Source organism: Gymnoscopelus braueri (assembly GCF_963280865.1).
Source record: "Gymnoscopelus braueri genome assembly, chromosome: 18".
Classification (NCBI taxonomy): Eukaryota; Metazoa; Chordata; class Actinopteri; order Myctophiformes; family Myctophidae; genus Gymnoscopelus; species Gymnoscopelus braueri.
In genome coordinates this window covers 33,943,045-33,955,360 of record NC_137618.1, presented here as the reverse complement: position 1 = coordinate 33,955,360, position 12,316 = coordinate 33,943,045, and the positions used below count along the sequence as shown (strand labels likewise).

Sequence of the window (12,316 nt, the reverse complement as noted above, 5' to 3'; positions counted from 1 at the left end):
GGAGAGGACGTTCTACTACATGGACACAGAATATTAACATTTTATTGAGAGGATAGCTGGCTGATTGCCATGTTTGAATTCATGATAATGACCCGTTAATGGTCTTGCAGGCCGTAATGCCCTACACGTTGATGTGCACATGGCGTCTGGCTTCATCTACTGGTGTGACTTCAGCATCACCGTGGCATCACAGAACGCCATCAGGCGCATCAAGCCAGATGGCTCAGGATTCCGTAGCGTGATTACATCTGGAATAGGACGGAATGGGATAAGAGGCATTGCTGTGGACTGGGCTGCAGGTACTCTATCAGCATGGTCCCACTCTCATCCTCAAGCTGTTATAGAAATTCTAATTCTAAAAACTCGTAATTTTTTATTTAAGCTAACTCCAAAAGTGGGAAAATATATTTGATGGCATGTTATTTGTATGGTATGGTACTTCGTACTGTATAAGGGCATGACATGCAATCTGTATTGATGAATTAAGATACCGTTGCTATTAAATGGTACAGCTTTATGGTGCATTGACCAAGCTGATCTGTGTGGCGATCACCTACCCTTTTCAGCTGTGTCTGGCTCAGTTACGAAGTCATGCTGTGCAAATAATACCAGTTACTCAACTTGGATATTGTTTTCACAGGAAACCTGTATTTCACCAATGCGTTCCTGACTGAGACATATGTGGAAGTGCTCCGGCTGAATTTCACCTTCCGCAGGGTACTGTTGAAGACCCAAGTGGACATGCCCCGCCACATTGTGGTGGACCCCAAAAACCGCTATCTGTTCTGGTCGGACTATGGCCAGAATCCTAAGATTGAGCGGGCGCTTTTGGATGGTACAAACCGCACTGTCCTAGTGTCCTCTGGAATTATAACCCCAAGGGGTCTAGCTCTCGACCGACAGACTGGCTACGTCTACTGGGTAGACGACTCCTTGGATATGATTGCTAGGGTCAGTCCTGAGGGTGGGGACACAGAGATCATCCGATATGGCAGCCGCTACCCTACTCCATTTGGGATCACAGTGTTTGAGAGTAGCATCATTTGGGTTGATAGGAACCTGAAGAAGGTGTTCCAGGCTAGCAAAGAACCAGGAAGCTCGGAGCAAGCTGCCGTCATCAGAGACAACATCAACATGCTGAGGGACATCACCATCTTTGACCAGCGCACCCAACCCACCTCAGCCCTGCAGCTTAACAACAACCCCTGTGTTGAGGGCAATGGCGGCTGTTCGCACTTCTGCTTTGCACTCCCGGGCAGCCCGGCCAGAAAGTGCAGCTGCGCCTTTGGGAACCTGGCGGCAGACAATGAGAGCTGTGTCGTGTCGCAGGATGATTACCTCGTCTATACCACGGAGAGCACAGTGCGGAGCTTGCGTCTTGACCCTGAGGACCACGCGCTGCCCTTCCCCGTGGTCAATGTGCCACGTACCTCAGTGGCGCTGGATTTTGACCTGACAGACAGGAGGATCTACTTCACACAGAGCTCGGGGGCAGGATCGAGCAGCATCAGCTACATCAGCCTGTCCTCTGCCACCTCATCCCCTGTACTGGTGGCCTCAGGTAAACACCCATTTTTGCCTTTAGTTTGAGAGCGGTGAACTGGCGCACTCTGCCGATCGCTACTGTTTTCGCAGACATCCACACAGGCGCTAATTCAATATCCTGTCAATACCGAGATTGTCATTGCTGATGGGTGTGTGCCAGCAATATTCCGCTGAAAAGTTGATAAATGATAGCCATAATCCTCAAACAAACATACTTCCCTCTACACCTTTATTTGGAGATCAACGTAGGCTGGATAAGGTGCACACACAAATAAAATGGTGCTTTAGGCCCGATTAGGTCCACCTTTTTAGTCCTTTAGTGCAGGGGTCTTCAACACGGGGTCTGTGACCCTAGGGGGTCCTCAGAGTTACTACAGGGGGCCACCAAATCGTTGTGTCATAGGAACTTTTTCTTTTTACATTGACCACTTCAAACCTAGCATCCCTATTCTGAGGGGAACGCCTCACACCGCATCGCGCTGCAAGGCGTTGTGAGCTTGTAGATCTGCTATTTTCGGCAAAGAGGTTTAGTGTAGTGGAAAAAGAGCAGACCAAGTACAGAGCCAAAGTCAAGTTGACTAATTATTGAGGGTTTGTGTGTTTAAATGTCTGAAAATACACATTAACAATAATTTCACTAGTAAGAGACCACACCTCTGCTTAAGTTTAACGATTTATTGAAACGAAATGAGATGAACGTGGAACGGGATGAGGAACCCAAGGTGGGGTGACACTGAGTGCAAGTTGGGGAGTCGCCTCAGGAGCTGACGGCCATCGTTGCTCTACTCGGGGAGCGGTCGGTCGTCTAGGCTCCGTCACTGTCCCCCCTGGATTCCTAGAGAAGTAGAGACGGAAGGGAGAAGAGCGAGAATCGAGGGGGAAGGAGGAGGTTGGGGTGGAGGAGGACGAACTTGAAAGCAATGAAAGGCAGAAAGAGCCGATCTACAAGTGCAGTACTCTCGACCCATGTTTGGTCTGTTGTTGGACAGAACGAACAAGAGTTGAGAGATCGCAGGTGTATTTATACTGTGGTGATTGCAACAAGGATTGGCTGAGGCAGTGGCGCGGGGGGGGGCTATGGGGGAAAAATGACTTCCAGCGCCCCTGGGCTGAGGTGAGTGGAGGCAGGTGTAGTGGATAGGGGTGATTATGAATGGGGAGTGGCTAATGAGTGAAGGTAGTGACGTAGTGTGGTAGACAGGGAAGCAATTGAGGACGGGGAGTGGCTGTGATAAGCAGAGGGTGGTCTCCACTCCTGAACCTATGTTGTATACAGTACAACTACATTTAACATGAATCCAACGTTGTGCTTCTAGAATGTTAAGTACTAGAAGGTGTGTGGTGTTGAGTGTGATGCATCTGTTTGGTCCAGATCTAGGGGCTCCTGATGGAATAGCATATGACTGGATCAACAGAAGGATTTATTACAGCGACTACATCAACCAGAGCATCAGCTCCATGTCAGTAGATGGCTCTCAGAGGACTGTTATCGCTCATGTACCCAGGCCACGTGCCATTATGGTGGATCCTTGCAGGGGGTAAGACTGTAGTAACAGTATCAAAAGTATGGTTTTCTCTTCCACTCTGTTGAAAAACAAAAACCTTTTTCCTACCTGCCAGGTCTGCACAGTAAAATTTAAGCACAATTCAAGACTGTACAGTATATTGTCCTATATTGTCCCAGTATTGGACTGGCATCTTGAAACAATTCTTTCCACTCTCCACAGTTATATGTACTGGACAGACTGGGGGACCCATGCAAAAATTGAGCGAGCCACTTTAGGAGGGAACTTCAGAACGGAGATCGTGAATAGCAGTCTGGTGTGGCCCAATGGCCTTACCCTAGACTATGAAGAACAGAGGCTGTACTGGGCAGATGCCAGCTTGTAAGATTTTATGATAGCCTTCTATAAACATTTCCATCACTATACAGTATTTATCTTTTTTATCTATGTGGCAATTTTTTTAATCTTACATCTGGTGTATTTTCTTAAATGCAGGGTTCACTGATTCTAGAGTCATTCATTTCCATGAAAAATGTATATTATTATGATATGATATGATTTTTTCTATATATTTTAACATGATATATTAACTTGAACTAGTATAATTGTTTCACATACTGGGGTAACATTTTGTGTTTATTTCCAACGCTATTTCTGGACTGTCATCAGACAGAAGATTGAGCGCTGCTCTCTTACTGGGGCTGACCGGGAGGTCATAGTTGGCACAGCAATATATCCATTCGCCATGACCATGTACGGCCAGCACATCTACTGGACAGACTGGAACACACGCAGCATCTACCGGGCCAACAAGCACGACGGCTCTGACCAGCGGGTGATGATCCAGAACCTGCCGTCTCGACCCATGGATATCCACGCTTTGGCCAGCGGGAAGCAGCAGCAGTGCGACAGTCCCTGTCAGCAGTTCAATGGAGGGTGCAGTCACATCTGTACACCCGGTATGAGAACTTTCCATGCTCATCTGTATGCTGTAATTCCAATGCACTTTAACAGTCTTATCTGTGTCCTTATAATATGAACCCAACCTCATCATAAGGTTCTATTACTCTTTATAAATCTGTTCAGGTCCCAATGGCGCTGAGTGTCAGTGTCCGTCAGAGGGCCGGTGGTATCTGGCCGACAGCAAGTACTGTATCCCTGACAATGGGACCCGCTGCAGTGCGGGTCAGTTCACATGTATGAACGGTCGCTGCATTCGGGCCCAGTGGAAATGTGACAATGACAATGACTGCGGGGATGGCAGTGATGAGCTGGAGAGAGTCTGTGGTAATGGATATCATGAATAACAAGAAACTTTCCCCAAAACGGTTCCTCTTGATTGTTGTTTGTCCTATTTTTGCTTCTCTGTTTCTATCTACGATCCGCTTTTTTGATCACTTTTGACGAATCACTGTTGATGAATCACTGCCCAAGTCGCTGGTCCTTAACACAGTGGTGGCGTAGCTCCCTCTGTCTGTCATATAGCGATCAAAATACTGCTCTGCTCTTTTCATTCTGAAATACTGTACCCTTTACTGACACTAACAGATTTCTGTTTCTCACTGTAACAAATCTATTTTCCAGGACCCAAGGTTGATTTCAGCTCTTTTGGTGTGTATGCTTGCGTTTCACTAATCCAAATTATGTGACCTTTCCCCATAACAACTCAAATTAATGTTAACGAACTAATCATCTGATATGCTCATTCATATCTTGCATGCAGTCCCTCGAGCGGCATCATCATTTATTGCCTTGTCAGGTAAAATGTCAATTGTGTACAGTAGTGTACATTAGTGTACATTAGTGTTGATCCTCTAACCCACTGGTTCTTAAACATTTTCATCTCAAGAACCCCTAAAAAAGATTTTGTGACAGGGTAATCTTCTCCCCATAAGAGATTTAATTTTTTTTCCCAAAATAGCAGATCTACAACCTCACAACAACACGTTGCATCGTTGACAACTTGTAGATCGGCTATTTTTGAATAGCTAAACCATAAAATAGGGTTAAAGTGATAAAACAGATTTTGATGCTATATTAACTAATATTGCTGGGGACTCCCTGGAACCCCCTCAAGGACCCCAGGGGTCCCCAGACCCCACTTTGAGAACCACTGCTCTAGCCCCGGTTTTCCCAAACGTATTCATACCGTGACCCAACTGTGGAGGTACTTTTGGCACAGGCCCCACCAAACATTCTGTGCTGCAAAGCACTACTACTACTACTACTACTACCGTACTACACACTACTACTAGCAATACATTCTCATTATCATGTCAACATTTTTTATAATTCACATTTCTCTATGTATATTGTTCTTCAATACAGTATTCTCCTTTTCATGCTGATCAAATGAAATGTCAATGTCACACATCTTTTAGTCATTTTCTTTATAATTTACAATTACATTTTAGATTGATATGTAGATAGATATGATTTTATTTATTGTGGTCGGCTGACCTGCTGCTGTGACCCACTTATGGGTGACGACCCACAGCTTTCTTGCCCGCTTCTACTTGCCATCTGTCTTGACGTGATGTGTGTTTTATTGTGTTCTGATCGGCCAGCCTTCCACACCTGCGCACCTACACTGTTTACATGTGGGACGGGGCGATGCGTGCCATACCACTACCGCTGTGATCACTATGACGACTGCGGGGACAATAGCGATGAGCTGGGCTGTTTGTTCCGACCCTGCGACTCCAACACAGAGTTCGCCTGCAACAACGGACGCTGCATCGCTAAGGAATACGTCTGCAACGGCATCAACAACTGCTATGACAACGGCACCTCGGACGAGCAGAACTGCCGTGAGTCATGTACCTATGTCATGTACCTATGTACCTATCTCAAACAGACTGGGTTTTCATATAGGTGCTCGTCATAGCTAAGCAGTTTTTCTTTTTCTTTTTTCCCCCTCTTTTTTATCATCTCAGCGGAGAGAACATGCCTGCCTGAACACACAAAGTGTCAGTCCACCAACATCTGCATCCCGCGCTCCTACCTGTGTGATGGCGACAACGACTGTGGGGACATGAGTGACGAGAGCCCCACACACTGTGGTGAGTTGACTACAGCTGGTTCTGAGGTATGAGGTGGGGTTTTCCAGTGTCTTTCAGTGTCATATCATTCAACGGAAAACTGAAGAGATTGTAAAAGAGCTTCTCTAAAATGGGTTTGCATTAAACAAGGGGCGGAAGTCAAAGACAAAGGTATTGGGAAGTAGTGAAGTGAAGTATTAAGTTCTTCTTCTGTTAGCTTCCCTATTAGGGTGACACATCAGTGTTGAATTCAGACACGCAATGCAAACATGTTTCCCTGTTAGCATGTACACAAACAGAACATGATAAACGTCTGTGCAACTGCTGAAAACAACTATTATTATTTTAATTGTGACGAAAACCGGGAAAATTTTATAGTGAATGTTGAAAAACGGCACATTCGGGACACACAGCTTGAAATCGGGACAATCCCAACCAAACCGTGACTCCTAGTCACCCACTCACTCTCTCACTCTCTCTTTCTCTCTCTCTCTCTCTCTCTCACGCACACACACACACACACACACACACACACACACCACACACCACACACCACACACCACACACCACACACCACACACACACACACACACACACACACACACACACACACACACACACACACACACACAGCCACTTCCACATGTTCCCAGACTGAGTTCCGTTGCTCCAGTGGCCGCTGCATCCCCACCCACTGGTACTGTGACGGAGGGTCCGACTGCGCCGACGGCTCTGACGAGCCCTCCTCCTGCAGTGAGCAACAGACACAACACACAACACAATCCCCCACCCCGCCTGGCTTTGTGTCTATCTTCGTCTATTGCTATTCTGAGTTTTGTGTCTGAGTCTGTCTGTGAGCCTGTGAGAGTGATGTACCAGAGAGTGTGAGTCAGTGCTGTATGTCTTTGTCAGGGATGTGGTCAGTCAGGCCTCCTATTGTCTGCTGCATTCCTCCACGGTGACGCCCCCCAGTCTCCTCTGACAAACAGCCCCTCCCCCTCCCCCTCCCCCTTTGTCCCCCCAGGGGTTACTGAGGCGCACTTTTGGCTTTTGTTTAGTCAGCGCACCGTGCATGGGAATGTGGAGTTACCATGACTATTTTGAAGGCCTGGCTACTAGTGTTGTATTGTGTCTTACGGTTATCATTTTAGGAACAGCAGGGAAGTAATGTAACCGAGAGCTAAGAGATAACTGCATAAGGCAAACATTTGAATATTGAATATACTTAGTACACATGTACTGTTTTTGTTTTTGTTTTCTTTTGATATTTTTGGGGCTTTTCTGCCTTTATTTATAGTGTATAGTAGAGATGGACAGGAAACAGGGAGAGAGAGATGGGGAGAGACATGCAGCAAAGATCGTTGGGAACGGGACTCGAACCCACGATGCGCTGTCAGGCTACATTAGAGCCTAAAGTGCCCGGACCGGCCGAGCTATGTACCGTTAATGATCATGATATTTGATTCATCCCCCCCCCACAGCCACTATGGTCAGAACCTGCAACCCGGAACAGTTCCGGTGTGACGACGGCAGGTGCATCGCAGCATCCTGGATCTGCGACGGAGACAACGACTGTGGAGACATGAGCGACGAAGATCAGAGACACAACTGTGGTGGGTGTTCCCTCACTTTATCTCCAGTCCTCTCCCGCTTTATCTCACTCTTGTTATTATACATCCTTTTCTCTATCTCTTCCCTTTGTCTACTTCTCCTCCCCTCATAGGGCAACTTAGGCCCCCCATCTTCTCCTCTTCCCCCCCTCCTTGCTGTTCCCCTTCTCCTCTCCTCTTTCAGGACACTGGTGAATCAAGATGCCTACTGGTGGGGAAGTAATTTTAGAGCAGTGGTTCTCAAAGTGGGGTCCGGTGACCCCCAGGGGTCCTTGGGGCTGGGGGGGTTTCTGAGGGTCCCCAGCAAAATGAGGAACAGGTTAAACATTTAAGCCCTATTTTTATACTTCATAAAAAATTGCGAGATGTGACGCTTGTAGATCTGCTATTTTTTGCTATATCTGAACATTTACAAAAAAGAATCGTTGATGACAGGCCCAAAATAGGGATGCCAGATTGAAATTGGTTAATTTCACTATTATTTCACCAGCTAGAAGGTAGTCCAATGAATGTAAATGTAAAAAAGAATGACTTTTCAAATCATTGATCGCTTGATTGATTGATTGAATACTTTATTAACATGATTATTAACAGACTAGGACAGGTAGTACAGTCAAAGGTAATGCTAAAAGGGGCACCAAATAGGGGTCCACAGCCTAATATGTATCGACTTGGGTGTCCTTACTGTAGGACCACAGCGGAAACAAGTCCCCAGGACTTTCTTGTGTTATACTTTTAGCCTAAATGTCTAACTGTACCCTCCGTGCTGTATACATTTCTGATTGGTATTCAATCAATCAATCCTTGACGTGAAAATGTTTGAGAACCACTGTTTTAGAGTGGGGTAGACGGTGCCTAGCATCTCTGGCTCCCATAGATGTGTCTCCCGCCAGAGTCCAAGGAGTTGGCATTCCTGATTTCTCCTGCCTCACTCGCTACTTTGTGCGTGTCTCCTTTCCCCTGGCTTCCTGGCTCTGGGTGGATCAAGACTCTTATGTCATGTCTCACCAATGTGGGATTCCAACAACACGATGCCCAGAGCGGAAGGCTTCAGCGCTCCCCGCTGAGACTCACTTCAATCTGTGTGTGTGTGTGTGTGTGTGTGTGTTTTGAGGGGGGGGGATTTCAAGTCACGGCTTTAAGTTTGGGAACACTTGTCTGGAATCTCTGGACTGTGAAAAATGTAGGGTGATATATGCAGTCATTATTACCACCATCCATCCTGTGTCATCCATGGAAAATAGCCTATCTACAGCTCACAACGCATTGCAGCGCGACACGTTGTGAGTTTGTAGATCGCATATATTTTCAATGTGCAGCACTGGCACCAAGTACTAAAAAAAGCAGGCCTTAAATGTAACTCCTCCTGCTGTGCTTGCCACCACCCCCGCCCCCCCCCCCTCCCCCCTCAGCCAATCGCACGTGCACAGCTGCTGAGTTCACCTGTACGAACAACCTGCCACCTCAGCGGAAATGCATCCCTCACGACTGGGTGTGTGACGGAGACGCGGACTGCGCGGATGCGTTGGACGAGCATCAGAACTGCACGCGGCGATCCTGCGGCCCCAATGAGTTCAGCTGCAGCAACGGCCTCTGCATACGCAGCTCCTACAGGTCAGAGAAATGTGGACCTAACAGGGACAAACTGAATATTATAATAGAAAGCTTGCAATACATTTTATTTAAAGTCATACTGTGTCAACTTTTTCATTTAAACAAAAAGTTATTTTTGATATAATCGTTCACTGTTTTGACAACTCTAAACACAATTTGTATTCACGATTGTCTGCCCCCTGACACTCGCGGCAAAATGACGCAGGCACTAGAAATGTACCGGAAATGCGTTCCAAAATATTCACATTCTTTTTTGAGCTGTACTTCCGTATAAACTACAAGAGGAGTTGCCAAAAAGACTACTAAAACAAATGTTACACAGTAGGGACAGTTATTGCTGTTTGAGAATGATTGACGTGCCTGGCATTTGCCTAAACAGTGCTTCTTCCTATATAGTGTATATAAATAAAAACACTGTGAAAATGATCTCCCGACGTCAAGGTGCGACCGACGCAACGACTGCGGAGACAGCAGTGACGAGCGCGGCTGTACCTACCAGGCATGCCAGCAGCACCAGTTCACCTGCCAGAACGGCCGCTGTGTGTCACAGGACTTTGTCTGCGACGGGGACAATGACTGTGGCGACGAGTCCGACGAGCTGGACCACCTGTGCCGCACGGCGCCGCCCACCTGCCCCCCTGCACAGTTCAGGTGTGACAACGGACACTGTGTCCCCCTCAGCAAGGTGTGTGACAGGAACGACGACTGCGCGGACAACAGCGACGAGAAGGGATGTGGTGAGTGTGTGAAAGTCACACGGGCATGGGGGGTGGGATTGGGGGCTGACTGCAGGGGGCTTCATTCTCAACTGTACACTCCCCTTTCTAGAGGGTGTGAAGAAATTGTAGCCAAAAAATTGTGAAAGAGAGAAACACTGACACGGCTGTCAAGCAACCTGAATTTTTTTGCCATGCAGTGATTCATTGCTACAGTGAATGTGAAACATAGCAATGCCACACAAGCCAAAAACATTCATTTTTTAACGATCGGGTTACAATGTAGGAAAGTACAACAAATGTAAGCAATCTGACAGGAAATGAAGGTAGCAGTACCTGTAGTGAGGTGGTAAACAAAGTATGGTAGTGAAATAAATGATCAATAAATAAATGTCAAGCTTTACAATATGGCTCTTCTCTGCAAATTCCCTGCCAGGTATCAATGAGTGCACAGACCCCTCCGTACACCACTGTGACCACGACTGCACCAACACGCCCACTAGCTTCATCTGCACCTGCCGCCGCGGCTACCGCCTCATGTCTGACGGCACGACCTGTGATGACGTCAACGAGTGCGGCGAGACGCCCGGCGTGTGCAGCCAGGAGTGCGAGAACACGATGGGCTCCTACGTGTGCAAGTGTGCCCCTGGGTACCTCCGCGAGCCGGATGGACGCAGCTGCCGCCAGAATAGCGGCATCGCCCCCTACCTCATCTTCAGCAACCAATACTACCTGCGGAACCTGTCGACGGACGGGGAGGCCTACTCACTAATCCTGCAGGGCCTGACTGGTGTTGTGGCCTTGGACTTTGACCGCGTGGACAAGCGTCTGTACTGGATCGACGTGAGCCGCCGCGTGATAGAGAGGATGTCCTATAACGGCAGTAACAGGGAGGTTGTGGTCAATGGCGTGCTGTACGGCGAGGGCCTGGCTGTTGACTGGGTGGCCAGGAAACTTTACTGGGTGGACAGCTTCTCTGATTGCCTCAAGGTGTCTGAGCTGGACGGGCGCTTTGTGAAGAAGCTGGCTCAGCATTGTGTGGATGACAATAACACCTACTGCTTTGAGCACCCCAGGGCCATTGTCTTGCACCCCAAATATGGGTGGGTAGAAGGCATCGCATTAACCGTTTTAATCCATTACTGCACTGTCATTTTCCATACAGGGTTAAGGATTCCATTGTGTTGTTGTTGTGGGTAGATATCACATAATCTGATGTCATTTTCTTGGATTCCTGTCAGATATGTATACTGGACTGACTGGGGAGACAAAGCCTTCATAGGTCGTGTTGGAATGGACGGAACTGGCAAGGCAGCCATAATCACCACCAAGTTGGAGTGGCCTAACGGGATAACCATTGACTATACTAATGACAAGCTCTACTGGGCTGACGCACATCTCAATTACATTGAGTGAGTTTGAGTGATCTGTCATGCATACATTTAGCACTCTGTTAGTTCATGGCGAATGAAGTTCATTTCAAAGTAAACATACCTTTGACTTTTTCCAGGTACTCAGACTTGGACGGCCAACACAGACACGCAGTGTACGACGGGAATCTGCCACACCCTTTTGCTCTGACGGTGTTCGAGGAGACCGTGTACTGGACTGACTGGAACACACGCACCGTGGAGAAAGGCAACAAATATGACGGCTCTGAGCGCGAGACCCTAGTCAACACCACACACAGACCCTTTGACATCCACGTGTGCCACCCCTACAGACAACCTTTTGGTGAGTTTCCTGTATTCAAGAGCTCATTTCCTACCATCACTGTTTGAGCCACAGTTTGCGCTGAGATCTCTTATCACCTGTGTATCCTGATGTATCCTGCCCCTTAAGTCCAGTTAAGTGTTTTATCAGTGGTTGCACAATGCCAGGCTTGTGCTTGCCCAGCTGTGCTGAATGGGAATTGTTTGACCCCCGTGACCTCTCTCGTGACAGTGACCAATCCCTGTGCGGTGAACAATGGAGGCTGCTCCCACCTGTGTCTGATCCGTCACGGTGGACGGGACCACACTTGCGAGTGCCCAGACCACTTTCTGACCGTCCAGCAAGGGGGCGTGACCAGATGCCTTCCCATGTGCACCAGCACTCAGTACCGATGTGCTAACAATGAGCGGTTTGTACAGCTTTCCTTGCACTGTACCATTACTTTATACCTTGCGATCTCATTGACTTACTTGAATATCAAGCTACTTTTACTGTTAATAGCCTCGCCCAGTAGCTTTTAGAACCTTTAGAAAAGGTGTAATGGTAACGATGGTGGCTTTTGCCAGAGATAG

General features: G+C 47.5%; 1 protein-coding gene across 3 annotated transcripts in view; it reads left to right on the top strand.

Moving 5' to 3' along the window:
• Positions 1 to 12,316, top strand: part of lrp2a (low density lipoprotein receptor-related protein 2a) — a 62,896-nt gene that overhangs the window by 33,498 nt on the left and 17,082 nt on the right. For all 3 annotated transcript variants that reach the window (XM_080412339.1, XM_080412338.1, XM_080412340.1), the window contains exons 38-53: positions 111 to 299; positions 641 to 1,561; positions 2,918 to 3,083; positions 3,273 to 3,431; positions 3,720 to 4,009; positions 4,137 to 4,337; positions 5,618 to 5,860; positions 5,987 to 6,112; positions 6,725 to 6,844; positions 7,573 to 7,704; positions 9,114 to 9,315; positions 9,757 to 10,052; positions 10,468 to 11,134; positions 11,273 to 11,443; positions 11,542 to 11,765; positions 11,976 to 12,153. In XM_080412339.1, coding sequence (XP_080268465.1) covers positions 111 to 299; positions 641 to 1,561; positions 2,918 to 3,083; positions 3,273 to 3,431; positions 3,720 to 4,009; positions 4,137 to 4,337; positions 5,618 to 5,860; positions 5,987 to 6,112; positions 6,725 to 6,844; positions 7,573 to 7,704; positions 9,114 to 9,315; positions 9,757 to 10,052; positions 10,468 to 11,134; positions 11,273 to 11,443; positions 11,542 to 11,765; positions 11,976 to 12,153 — 4,285 coding nt within the window. The remainder of the gene's footprint in view (positions 1 to 110; positions 300 to 640; positions 1,562 to 2,917; positions 3,084 to 3,272; positions 3,432 to 3,719; positions 4,010 to 4,136; positions 4,338 to 5,617; positions 5,861 to 5,986; positions 6,113 to 6,724; positions 6,845 to 7,572; positions 7,705 to 9,113; positions 9,316 to 9,756; positions 10,053 to 10,467; positions 11,135 to 11,272; positions 11,444 to 11,541; positions 11,766 to 11,975; positions 12,154 to 12,316) is intronic.